This window comes from Tasmannia lanceolata, unplaced genomic scaffold (assembly GCF_043159265.1).
Source record: "Tasmannia lanceolata isolate RefF3 unplaced genomic scaffold, GAP_Taslan_0.1 ptg000048l, whole genome shotgun sequence".
In the NCBI taxonomy this organism is placed as follows: Eukaryota; Viridiplantae; Streptophyta; class Magnoliopsida; order Canellales; family Winteraceae; genus Tasmannia; species Tasmannia lanceolata.
Window position 1 is genome coordinate 4508622 of NW_027518725.1, and position 13626 is coordinate 4522247.

Below are 13626 nucleotides of genomic sequence, written 5' to 3' on the forward strand. Positions count from 1 at the left end.
TTTAAGTCATAGGGCGTAGTAGAATATTTTTCCATAAAAATAATTGAAATCATTAGGGGGCATGATGGTCCAAAAGAGTTAGATTTTTGTTCGGGGTCTTAGAACTTTCTGGTTATCGTTTTTTTTTCCTTATATATATGTAGCCTCATGAAACTTTTCTTTTAAGCAATGGAAAGATGGAATGAATAAAGACTTGAGCTTCATATCAGGTCAACTTCCACCACTAAACTCTTGTGTTCCTTTCTTTCTTTTATCTTCTTCACCTTCTCCTCTCCCCCACATCCCCTCTCATTTGGGATTATAAGCTTACACCCCCTTAACCTTCTCACTTCTTACATCCACTTCTACACCCCTTCTTTCTTCTCATATCTATTTCTTTCTGGTGTCATTTATAGTTTCTATTCTTTTTCCCATTTCCTTCTTCACCCATCCCGATCGGGTTCATAAACAACTCCCATTTTCTACTCCGTCACCTCTATTTCTTGATCTATCTCCTCGTTCACAATCCTTGATCTTCTTGTTCTTGATCTTGATTATCTATTCCCTCTCTTTCTCTTGGTGGTCATAGATTCATATCAATTATGTTGTAATGTGGGCCCTTGTACTCACTTAAGTGATTAATTATTTAATCACAAATAACTAAAATGTCATATCGCTTAAGATTTTTGTAATAAATACGTGATATTGGTGGGAAGACTGTAGTAACCAAGCAAGCAGGATTCTTCCCTGGGAGGCTTCGATTCCCGCTTCGATTCCCGTTTCAATTCCCGCTTTCGATTCCCGCTCTGGCAACCTTGAGTAGGATTCTTCCCTGGGAGCCTTCGATTCCCGATTTCGATTCCCGCTCTGGCAACCTTGGTAGTAACCCCCCTATAACTTAAGGGACTTAAAAAGAGTCCGAAATGATACTTAACAATTAGAATATTGGGCCTAGGAAGGTCCCAATCAAAGAATGATGTGTCAAAGAGCATAAAAAGAAGGGGAAAGGTAGATTAAAAAGGCAGATAACTCTAAAATATTGAGACATATACAAGAAAATATATAAACAAACATGACAGAAGGAGGCTCGTTCAAGAGAGAGAGAGAGATAGAGAAAACATGACAAAAGGAAATAGCAAAAAATAAAAAGACAATAAGCATACAACAATTAGTAATGTAATCCAATGAAAGAGTAGTGTTTAAGTGGGCATAGTACATTAATACTAAACTCAACTCAACAAAGCCTTTGTCCCAAACTAGTTGGGGTCGGCTAAATGAAATCCTTTAGAAAACTTTCATGAAGGAATCTACCCGGCTCTAATCCTGGCTCTAGTTGGGTTTTTCTACGGGGATCATTTTCTTCCATTCTATCCTATCCAAGGTCATGTTCTCTATTATGTTCCTAGCTATCAAGTCTTTCCTCACTATTTCTATCCCAAGTTGTTTTCGGTTTGCCCCTACCTCTTTTTACTCCATCAATTTGGCATGAGTTGCCTCTTCTCACCGGGGCATCCAAAGGCCTACGTTGTATATGTCCAAACCATCTTAAGCGGTGCTCTCTCATCTTCTCCTCAATTCGTGCCACCCCCACCTTTTTACGAATGTCTTCATTTTTAATTCTATCTAACCTTGTGTGTCCGCACATCCATCTAAGCATTCGCATCTCCGCTACACTCATCTTATGCACATGCTGCTTCTTGGTGGCCCAACATTCTGAGCCGTACAGCATGGCTGGTCTCACAGCTGTCTTATAAAACTTTCCCTTCAACTTGGTAGGCATAGTACATTAATATACAAGAAAATTACAAAATAAATAAAAAAAGTTAGGAACACAAATTAAACTCAACTCAACTAAGCCTTTGTCCCAAACTAGTTGGGATCGGCTAATGAATCCTTTAGAAAATTTTCGTGAAGAAGGTGAAAGAATCTACCCTGCTCAAATTAACCAAGTCTAATTCTGACACTAGTTGGGTTCGTCTACATGGATCATTTTCTTCCATTCTCTTCTATCCAAGGTCATGTTCTTTGTTATGTTCCTAGCCATCAAGTATTTCCTCATTGTTTCTACCCAAGTTGTTTTCGGTCTGCCCTAACATAACCCAGATCATAGATGATGGTATGATCAAATTAAAACATAAAATGAATCGAAGAGTAGCTTATAAGTTTCAGCTCTTCTGATACCCTGCTATTTGACAGCCAATAGTCCAAAGATGAAGGTATGATCGCAATGTAAAACAAAACCAAAATCCAGTTGGACCAAGGGGGACTTTGCCTAGGAAAATCTAGCCAGCAACTAAATATGCCATGAAATAGAGAAATCCATTCCAGTAGCATGTGAGAACTAATTAGGACCATGTGCAGATGTGCAGGTGTGGATTTTATTAAAGCGTAAAATAAGGTATTATATTATACCCAGAGAGTGCATAAATGCAACTCCCAAGACCAGAAAGCACCTTAAGTAGAGGACTTTGGCAACTATATTCATATCACAGGTGGAAAGTGCAAGAGAATAGGACTTACGATTGATGCACTACAATAGCCATCTTCCCCAAACAACCATTGATCCAGAATCAGGTCTAACCTTGTTAGCCTTAGTCTTAACCATCACACACCCAACGGGTGCATATTCTTATCCACTGCTAAGTCAAACAGAACCTACGAACGTACAATTTCAATTTACATCTCATTTACACCAATTACTGTCTATAAATGTACAAATCATTTCACTGTAGATTCATCCACAGCACGGTCAGCTATACTTGTGACAATCATGAGTACTACGAATTTGAAGAATCCCAACATCTTAAAACTGGATCTTTCTATCTTAGGATCCAGTCATCATAAACCAACTTAAGTGCATGCACAGAATATTCAACCACAGCATGTATCAGTTCATCAGCCGTCAGAGCATGCACGTCTTCATCAAATCATTAATATTAAGTACCAAAAGAGAACAAAAGGACCTGACAAAGTTGGCATCTAGCTTTTGACTAATGGGCATCTAGATTAGGAAGTAAATACAAGATCTAATTGACATTATTATATCCAGACGGACAAACTAAACCTAATGCCAACCACAAAATCACTTAACCACGCCTCAAAATTCCATCAGAACTGCCGAGATAAAGTTTTTGAGGACAGAGGAAAATGATCATGTAAGGCACCAAAAGAAATTCACCAGTCTCTAACCAGTCAAAGCAACTACATAAGGCCTGAATCCTATCAATGATTTGAACCAATTTCCCAAATGAAACAGCTCCGATATCGCAGCTTAAGGTGCCTAATCCGATGCACCAAACAGAAAGGCAATTGCAATCCATGATGTAGCTTCTCAAAACAAAAAAAATGAGGGTCCAGAGGGATTCATCGACATAAAGGAGACTCGTCATATTAATTCGCAACTTTATACAGAGGCTCTCTCCGCAACATCACACTGAGCTTTCCCGGCAGAGATCAAGAGTTTCAACTCATTAAGTTGTTAAGAGACAACAGTCAGTGCACACAAAAACTGCCAAAAAAGGGAAGATATCCTTCTCAATAAGAATTTGAACTGCATACAAGTGTGTACCAGACGTACCCAAGAAACATCATCCCAGCTGATACTGGCCCCCTCTTCTTCTGGTAAGCATAAAAAAGAACTCATGTTTGAAATATACAATTCAAAGAAATGTAGGACACCTGTGGTATTGTGGATAAAATGCACAAACAGATCGAAAATATTTTCCAGCGCATGAGAATGTATCCCAGAGAGCCATATCAAAATCCTTGCCTCATGATACACCCATGTCAATGTTGATATTAAAGAAATATTAAGGAACATCAACAGCCATCCCCCTCATTTTCATTTAAGTGACCATAAGAAGATCAGAGTACGACCATCCTTTCCCCATAATCTGATTCAGCAAATAAAATTGCTTGCTTAAACATCAAAATAACTGTTTTTCAATGTGTCACAATAATAACCACAATGGAAATAACTAATATGATTGACGGCTCCAAGAGTCTTTTTTTTTTATTATTGAATGATTCACTCCAAGAGTCTATTAGGTGTATAAAGTTTTGCATCTCCGGTTATAAAACAAGACCAATAACTTGACATCCAAAGATTACAGTCACCTGATTTGTTCTCTCAAGTGCTTCCAGTAACAGATCACCAACATAAAACCACCATACCAGGATTTAATCATTAACACAAGAAATGTCATCTCCAACTTGACTTCAACATTCGATACTTGGTACCATTATATGATGCCGACAAACAAAAAATTGTACTTCTTTCAACCATCATTTAAAGGTTATCCTGAGAAGCCTCTTGCATATATACGTAGACTCAGACCCTACAATAAGTCTAGCAGAAAAGTTACTCTAAGAGACATAACCAGGACCAGACACAGCAGATTCGAAATAACAAACCAGCAGAAATTCATATCGCTGCCATTTCAAAAGTGACGCAAAAAAAGCCAATTACTTTGCCTTACGAAACATCAAGCCCATAATTCTGCAATACCACGCCCAAATCTGCAAGACAACTTGCAACAAAACAAAAACAATAGTTAAGTGAGCATTAACACTAATATGCATAAAATCACAGCAAAACAAAAGGTGGACTATTTATGACAGCAAAAATTTGATATACCAGAAGCCTGTCTTTAATAGTAATAGCCACCTCCCAGCGAGCGTCCACTCCCATATAGAGATGAATATGTACTACCACCATACTGTAATAATGACAAAAGAACAAGACTGGTGAAAATGTAAAAATAAAATAAAAAATAGTAGAAAACACCAAACAATGTAAAGGCAAGGTACCATCATTTTAGTCATATAATCACACTAGGATTAATTAGAAATAGGATTAATTATAAAATATAGGTTGTATACTTACATCCGAACCATAATAGTCATGTGAATAATTACCACTTCCAGTTCCTGAAGTATCTAGAAAAAAACATTAGATCACAAATTACACGTGAATTACATACAAATATCAGATATTGCTTATGAAAGATCCCAAACCTCGGTAACGTGTTCTGTGAGATAGTAGATCAGAATCATCATAGCGAGAGCGTAATCTGCTCCCAGACTCCAAGTAACTTGATTCGTGATCCTAAAGCCGCAATGTGCAAGTTAATTACCATAAGCAGTGAAACTTATAAAGTGATCCAAAATACAGTAAATATTAAGCACTTCCACTTACCATCATAGAATATGGTCGTTTTATGCCATGACCGCCGTCACTATACATATAAGAGTCACCCCCAAGGTGTCTACTACCAAAAGGTCTGTTAAAGTCTCCTTCTGAGGAAAATGAATACCCCCTGGACTGGGCACCATGCCTAGGCCTATCCAGTTCAAACCTTTCTTCACCAGAAGTACTCCCAAAAGAACCTCTTCTCCCTCCTGCTTGAGAACAAGAACGATGACCGTAATAATAAAAATAATAGTACGTTAATATAAACTATCTACAACTTTACATCACACTTCCGGGTTTGTATATCTACATATCTATAGTATATATACTAACCATGTTTCTTTCCATTGTCATTCATTTTCTTTCCAAGAAAAATTCTTATTGAAATTTTCTTTTTCTTTATACCTCATGTTTCTGTTTTGATAGGGTGAGGCCCAACACCTTATACCCGAGCATAGCATGGGTGGGAGCTACCACTTTACACTTGATTTAGTAGGTCCATCATCTCTACCAATACCAAAACCCATGCATATGGAGGGGGCCACTATTTTACGCCTCATGCTATGATAGGGTAGGCCCACATCTCCACCCAAACCCATGCATAGGGTGGGGCCCATCATTTTACACCTTTTGATGGGATGGGGCCACCGTTTTACACATCATGTTTTTTATGAGGTGGGGCCCAACAATTTAGACCTCATGTTTTGATGCTATGGGGCCTGCCATTTTACACCCATACATAGCATGGGACCGGAAGAAAAGCAAGTATGCATGCAAACACAACACACAGTCACACATAAGTAGTCAAAAGACCATCAAATAACCTCGTCCACCAAAGGGCCTCCTTCCACGGAACTCGGAATGTGTGACTTCCGTATCATTGTCATCGGTATAAGAGAACCTTCCAGTTCGACCGCGTCCACGTGGATGAAAACCCCTGCCACGCTGAAAACCTGCCCTCTCAAAAGGACGCCTACCCCGTACAAATCCTCTCCCTGCTAAGCAATGAGAAGAAAATTAACGATGGAAACACCAACAAAAGTAAGAGAAGATTAAAACAACAGAAAAACAAAACTTACCAAACCTAGAGTAGCCAACACCAGAGCGTCCAATTCGAAACCCACCACGCATTCCACCCTTCACAGCCTGAGTTTTGGGCAAAGGATTGGCAAGTCTTGCTCTGGCTTTCATCTGGTTCAATATGTCAAAAATACAAATTTATACTTCCTATTAATACAGAGAAGTATGCAAATTTAGCATGCAAATGAGCAAAACAATCTTAGGGAACTCTGCTTAGGCATGTACGCAATTAAAGGAGGCATCCACAAATAAAAATTCCAGAGGGCAAAGGTGAGAAGGGATACTTAAAAATCCACAGAATAGAAATAACTATATCCAGGAAAGCCTTTTCAAAGATTTTGACAATTGTATCAATTGACAAGTCTAGAGAAAAACATATTATTCGCCAGTCATTCGAAGGTAAGAGTAATAAAAAAATATGCAAGATGATAATTTTCCCTTTCCTATGCATATTCAGGTGATAATATAGGTAAAGAACAGCTTATTCAAAATAAGATCCACCTGCAACATTTAAAATTTAAAATAGCAAGGTGATCTAACCTCCGATGAGAGGCGGTTAGTCGCACTCGCACATATGAGTAGAGGTATTGGTCCATGGGATTGTTAATCTTTGTTTCTTCTTGTTTGGTTTAGGAGAAGACTACGAGCTACTATTTAATTTTTTATTTTCTCTGGAGACTTGTGATATCATTATCACTGTTTACCACTGTCTGATATAACCACTTACTGCCATTGAACAGAAAAACAGGTAGAGCCGTAATATGGTTTTTAATTGTTGCAAGATTTATTTAACTAGTGGTTTATGCAGTCCCCTGCTTTCATCTCTTCAACACCTTCTATCTGAAAACTATTATAACCATTTTTTGCCAGAATTTTTTGATTGTCCACATTTGTTAGCCAAAAATCCATTTAGCTGGATGTTAAGATTGACCACTTTCCTTAATTTTTAGCCATTAGATCAGTGTTGCATGGATTCGGATTGCGTGTCGGGATCCGACACGGAATCAAGCTGTCAGACTCCGCAAACCCCCAAAAGTAGGATTCGGATTCGAAAATTTTAAATATATATATATATATATATATATATATATATATATATTGATTTTTGGTATACATCCCATCTATGTAAGGGCTTTTCAAATGAATGCTTTGGATCATCCTAACAAAGTGGGCCCACATGAGATTGGGCACTCGAGCGTACCATGGTACGCTCGAGTGCCCAATCACATGGGTCCCACATTTTTTGTGGTGATCCAAAGCATTCATTTGCAAGGCCCTATCATAGATAGGGTGTACCAAAAATCAGCCCCATTGAATCATCCTAACCCCTCCAAAAGTGGAGGGCAAAAATGGGCAGATTTGTGGACAAACAGTGTCTGTCCATTTTGACCTCCACAAATGGATGGGTTAGGATGTTCCTATGGAGCTGATTTTTGGTATACATCCCATTTATGTAAGGGCCTTTCAAATGAATGCTTTGGATCATCCTAACAAAGTGGGCCCACATGTGAATGGGCACCCGAGCGTACCATAAGCTTGGTACCCTCGAGCGTACAATCCTTTTCCTATATATATATATATATATATATATATATATATATATATATTTATTTATTTATTTTATTTATTTATTTATTTATTTATTTATTTGTGTGTGTGCCTATGCATATATATTCATGAAAATTTTGAGGGTAGAGGGTTGAGGTGAGTTTTGTATTAAGAGAGTTTAAGGAGGAAGGGGGTCGATGTTCGAGGGTCGAGGCGCTAGGGTTTTTATTAAAAGAGTATGGGTTGCTTTCAGATAAAAAAAGTTAAGAAGAAAATACGTTTAAGGGGAAAATATATAGGATTCGCATTGCAAAAGAGTCAACGATAAATCGAATTCGCATTCGTGCGGGACATGGCTACTGTGTCCCAAGTGAATCCATGTCCGATTCGGATGCAGAGACGTGTCGACATGGATTCGGCAGAGGGGGGCAAAGAATCCATGCAACATTGCATTAGATGGATGTTCAAAGTGGAACCCACTACTTTTAGCCATTAGTTCGATGTTAATATTGACCAATTTTCTTCTCTAGTTGTTTTAGCTTTTTATTTCTTCTCTTTTGGGGGAAAGCATAAGTTCATCAATAGCCCCATGCCTAGATTTGCGTTAATCTAGTTTATTTAAAACTTTGGATGGATATAATTGTTAAAAAAAAACAGATTCATTATACTTATTTTTCATTTACTATATTATTTAAAAGGGGTTTGCTAGGCAATTTTGTGGAAAGCCATTTCGCGGCTCACTTTTGCAGGAGAGAACAACCACCTCATATACGAATTAAATGAATAAGACAAAATTTGCTAAAAAAGTGAGCCTGTGTGGCTGTTCTCTCCAGTTAAAGTGAGCCGCAAAATGGTTTCCCGAGAAATTGCCTAGCAAATCCTCACTTGAAATCAGAAATCTCAGCTATTAGATATGAATGTTATTCTTTGTGAAGTTTTGTCAAAGTCCCTAGATAACCAAAATAGTCCATTTCTTCTTTGCAGAGCTTTTTAAGATTATTTTACAAAGCTTTCTCGTTGACTTGTGTGATCTTTTGATTTATTTTTTTACTTTATAAAAAATTATTGATTATTGTATAAAACCAATGCCACACCCTCACCCACCCACACCCACACACACACCCACAAACACCCAGAGCGAATTCCTGGCCCCGTCCCTGCTTTGTACTCATTTCCAAGATGCAACTACCCCAAAAAAAGAGTTTGAAGCTTCTTATTTTAGCCTGTTTACGGTAAAAGAATGCATAAATCATATGGATGACCTGATCGGTTGAAGTTAATATCAGCTTTATGTGCCTAACAGCGGTGCTTCAAAACATGAAAGAGTCGATATCATCTTACAGTGAAGGACATGGTCACCAGAAGGATATAAATAGGGAAATGATTTCAGCACTCCATTGTTTTGATAAGATGCGTGCAGCATCTTGTCGTTTAGTATTTGAAGAGCTCATAAGAGATTTTTGCGAACTGTAAAATCCTTCTGACAGCCCTTTAAATGCTAGACGATAAGATGCTTCGCGCATCTTATCAAAACATTGCAGTTTCGATATCATTTCCCTCTAAATAAGAGTAACAAATTTGAACTCAAAATAATTGTATAAAATAGGAGAAAGGTAGGTAACAGGATAAATATATAACTTCTGCTTGCAGTGTTTCAGTCTAAAAATAAATATCAGTAGCTTATCAAATAGGAAGATATTCTGATCATTGAAAGGAAAATCAACATCCAAAGAGCTAATAATCCACACGAAAATAATGCAGAAAACAGAACTTCTACATGTCATTTCTCTGAGCTCAGCTTGCAAGCAACTTGAAACAGTAAAATCTGAAAAGCAGCCATGTAACAAAAAGTGGTGTCAAATAAAACAAAAGGGTACCTTTGTCTTTCCATCATCACCCAATTCTGTGTTGTTTACACCTTCAATGCAAGCAAGAGCAGCTTCATGAGTTGTAAAGTTGACAAACCCGAAATCCTTCCTCTTTGCAGTCGCCATGTTTCGAGCTAACACAATGCGCTCAATTTCCCCATAACCTTTCAACTGATCTTTTACTCGGTCTTCATCCCAATATGGAGGCAGCCCATCCACAAATACTGATTTAACCTACGTTAAAGATATAAAAGTAAAGAAAATGTGGAATTCTAACATTGAATAAGCAACAAATTCCATAATATTTATCAGACCTGAGCCATAACCTCTGCATCTGGCTCACGTATTGGTTCGGCAAATGCCACTTTTGCAGTCCTCTCTGCATGGCCAAAAATAACATCGGGCTTCTGAAGTCGCTTATATGCAAGCATTGCATCCTCATGGCATGAGAACTCAACAAAGGCAAAGCCGCGACTTAATCCTTCATTCTGGGTATCCCCAACTAGAGTAATGTTTTCAACACCTTCAACTCCATACTCCTTTAGCTTTCGTTTGATCTGCAATCTATGAGGGTCAGCAAAGAATGATATAGCACACATAGTGAAATAAGGTGTAGCCTCTAGAATCTTACAGCTTCTTTCGTCCATGTGTTGCAAATGTTGCCTAAGAATAGTGTATCATTGTCTTCACTAGGCGCAATGCCACACCGCTTCCCGCGTATCTGCCAACAAAGATCATTAAAATGCAGATCTTAAAAGTGATATAAAACCTTTAGTTATACCTAAAGATTCGATAGAAAACAAACATAATTGATACCATGGGGGACTTCAGCTCAGATAAAGCCCGTGCAGCCTGTTCCTTATTAGCAAACTTCACAAATGCAAAACCCTTGTTCTTATTTGTCAGGGGATTCTTGTGCATCCGAACTTCGACAATCTCTCCGAACTTCTCAAAAACCTTCTCCACATCTTTCTCCAGAGCATCCCTGTCCAGACCGCCAATGAATATCTCCTGCTCTTTCTTAAGCCTCCTCGCCTTGGCAAGAGCCGAAATTTGCATCTGCTCGTCTTCAATCCCCCCATCTTCACCATCTAGCTCCAACTCTTCTTCTCCACACTCTTGGTCGTCCGGGTCTTGGAATCCCTCTTGTTCACCATAATCCTCCATCTCTTCATCAAAACCATACTCTTCCACTTCATGCTGACCATCTTTGCCATCGTCAATCTCAATGAAATCTTCTTCCACATCAACCATGTCGTCAGGCTCCTTTGTAACCACAGCAGTTTTCAGACTATCCTTTAATACTTCATCTTTTACTTCCTTCACCGGGTCAGGTACAAGTTCTTTTTTCTCTTCCACTTTCACTGCTTCAACTAGTTTGGGTGTGGGTGCTTTAGCGTTATTTGCAGCAGGAACTTTTGCTGCAGAAGGGGACTTAGTTTTTTTAACTGGCTTTTTCCCTGCAGATTTGGACTCATTTGCAATTTCTTCCCCTATACACAAAGCAAATATAACTACACTTAAAAATACCCAAAAACAACCAAATAAATGGGTAAACCAACAACTGAAAATACAAACTCATAGAGCAGAAATGAATCAGAGATAATGACAAAAACAACAACTGGACTAATAAGAATCAAAAGCTCCCTCTTGTCGCAAATGCAGCACTTTCAGTTAGAATAATTATAATTCAGTTTCAAATATGATTGTGTTACGTCCCGAATTAGATGAAACACAAATAAACAAGGAAAAAAGATAGAAAAATAGAGGGGAAGGGTTGATTCAAGGCAACCGGACCTGGACCTCTAGAGGTTCAATTTGAGAGGAACCATGACTCTCCGGACACATAAGTTTCTTTCTTGATTGCAAGCTTCTCCCTATTTTCATTAGAATACACTACTTAAATGCAAGCATAAAGATAGTGGCACATCACTGCCCTATTAACCCACTTACATAACACAAGCAACAACTAACACCCATAACCCTAAAACACATTCCAACCACATCAAAAAAAAACCCTAATGCCCTGTTCATTTCAGATTGTGACAACCAATTGTAGGCCTCAAACCTATTATTGGGCTCAAAAATACGTTTAATTTTGAACCCAATAATAGGTTTGGGCGTTACAATCTGTTGTCACAATCTGAAATGAACAGGGCTTAATACACATACCCACAACTATATAATAACTGCATTACAACTACGCATAAACATAATAAGAATATGCACATATCAGATTGAAATCCAATCCAACTAAAAATGCCCGAGAGAGAAAATATTAGGAAAGAAAATTCACTCGTATAATCCTATCAAAAAAAAAAATCACTGGTACAAAACAACACGATCCAAGTTTAAAGGAATACCTTTAGTATCAGCCTTCGGGGTGGTTACAGTCTTTGGGGTGGTTTCAGTCTTCGGGGCGGATTTCGGAGTTGTTTGCTTAGTATTCCCGGTGCTTTTCGCTGACTTCACAGCAGTCGAAGAAACTGGTCTAGTCTCTGATGCCTTTGGTGTTGATTCCGCCGCTTCAATTTTCATTGGAGGAGTTTTCTCGGCATCTTTCTTAACCGGCGGTGTCTTCTTCGTAGCCCCGGCTTTGGGGGTATCAGTATTTCTAGTCTTCATTACTTAAAAATTGCCGAGCTTACAGACCTAAAAACATTTTCAAATCATAAAATAATCAGATAGATAATAAAAAAGAAAGAACATGGAAACTAGTAGGGGAGTTTGAACCCTAGAAAAAACCGTAGGATAGAAAGAAAAATCATGTTCTGCTTATATGCGTTTTTGAAATGGTTGAAGAATAAGGGAATATAAAAGAGCAGATTGAGAGAGGTTTTTTTTTTTTTTTCATTACTCAAATCCTGCCGAACACACAGACCTAAAAACGTCTCAAGATCGTAAAATAATAATCAGAAAAACAAGAGAACAGAAAGAAAACGAAAATTAGCAGTAGATTTTGAACCCTATAAAACCCTTAAGATGGAGAGAGATCTAAACAAACCCTAGAAAAACCCTAAGATAGAACGAGAACTCGTGTTCTGTTAATGCGCGTTCTGAAATGGTTGAAGAATAGACGACGATAAAAGAGAGCAGATTGAGAGAGCTCTAGTTACCCTGAAATCCTTTATTGCAGAGAAAACCCTAGAAATCCCCGGTGCTTCGCGAGATCTTCAAATACGAGAGAGAAGAAAAAAAAGAGAGGAGCTTTGAGGGTTTGAGAACAGATGATAAAAGAAGTGGGGGAGATTAGGTTTTCTCGACGTGAGACACGGACACTGCGAGAAAAGACAAGCTGAATTTGTGCAACTATTAAAACATGGTAGTTCAAATATCAATAGCCTGGATAAATAAATAACAGAGGCACAGAGCTAGTATTGGTTTCCGAGGCCGGTTCACCTGCGAAGCGACGTAGCTAAAATCCATTCGTCGCTTATTGGTCAACCGCACGATATAATAGACGGTCGGGATCAACTAGGGTGAAAACCAGGTTTAAAAAAGGTAATCGGTAACCCTTCTTTAAATACACAAACCTAGGAGATCCTCTGTAATAAAAGGGAATTGCTAGCGTCCATCGCAAAAGGGATTTTGCGGCTGGTCTGTCGCATGCCAGCCACGTCGTGAATGAAGACAAAAGCTGTTGTCTTCATTCACGAGGTGGCTGGTCTTTTGCAATGGACGCTAGCAATTCCCGTCGGATAATGGTTGTACAAACTTTAAATACGAGATCTTGCTAGCGTCCATTGCAGATGTCATTTTGCGGAAATTCACATTTGGAATTTGATAGGCAATTTTGCGAGCAGCCATTTGCCGCTCACCTTTTTATGAGAGAATAGCTACCTTAAATAAATTAATTGAATAACACACAAAATTTGCTATGAGGTGTCTGTTCTCTCTTACAAAAAATAAGCTGCAAAATGACTTTCCACAAAATTGCCTAGAGTCCCGTATGGTATTATA

General features: G+C 38.4%; 1 protein-coding gene across 4 annotated transcripts; it reads right to left on the reverse strand.

Annotated features, from left to right (window-relative positions):
• Positions 1-3965: 3965 nt before the first annotated feature.
• On the reverse strand, positions 3966-12935 carry LOC143864250 (uncharacterized). Of its 4 annotated transcripts, none has more exons than XM_077375155.1 (13): positions 12783-12935; positions 12030-12317; positions 10483-11159; positions 10298-10387; positions 9981-10223; positions 9676-9900; positions 6250-6361; positions 5995-6165; positions 5177-5379; positions 4996-5086; positions 4865-4908; positions 4616-4697; positions 3966-4497 (listed from the first exon to the last, which is right to left on the reverse strand). In XM_077375155.1, exons 2-12 carry the CDS (start codon positions 12289-12291, stop codon positions 4629-4631), a joined length of 2187 nt encoding a protein of 728 aa, XP_077231270.1. In that variant the 5' UTR covers positions 12292-12317; positions 12783-12935; the 3' UTR covers positions 3966-4497; positions 4616-4628. The 4 variants fall into 4 exon arrangements, with proteins under 4 accessions (XP_077231270.1, XP_077231269.1, XP_077231268.1 ...); XM_077375154.1 differs by having other exon boundaries at positions 3966-4508; XM_077375153.1 differs by having other exon boundaries at positions 4865-4917.
• Between the last annotated feature and the right edge of the window lie 691 nt (positions 12936-13626).

Excerpts from the sequence above, each read along its gene's own strand:
- LOC143864250 (XM_077375153.1), bottom strand. The coding sequence starts at position 12,291 with ATGAAGACTAGAAATACTGATACCCCCAAAGCCGGGGCTACGAAGAAG. Across the intron at positions 11,160-12,029 it reads CCCGAAGGCTGATACTAAAG|GGGAAGAAATTGCAAATGAG; the intron begins GTATTCCTTTAA and ends CTTTGTGTATAG. Across the intron at positions 6,362-9,675 it reads GTGATGATGGAAAGACAAAG|ATGAAAGCCAGAGCAAGACT; the intron begins GTACCCTTTTGT and ends ATATTGAACCAG.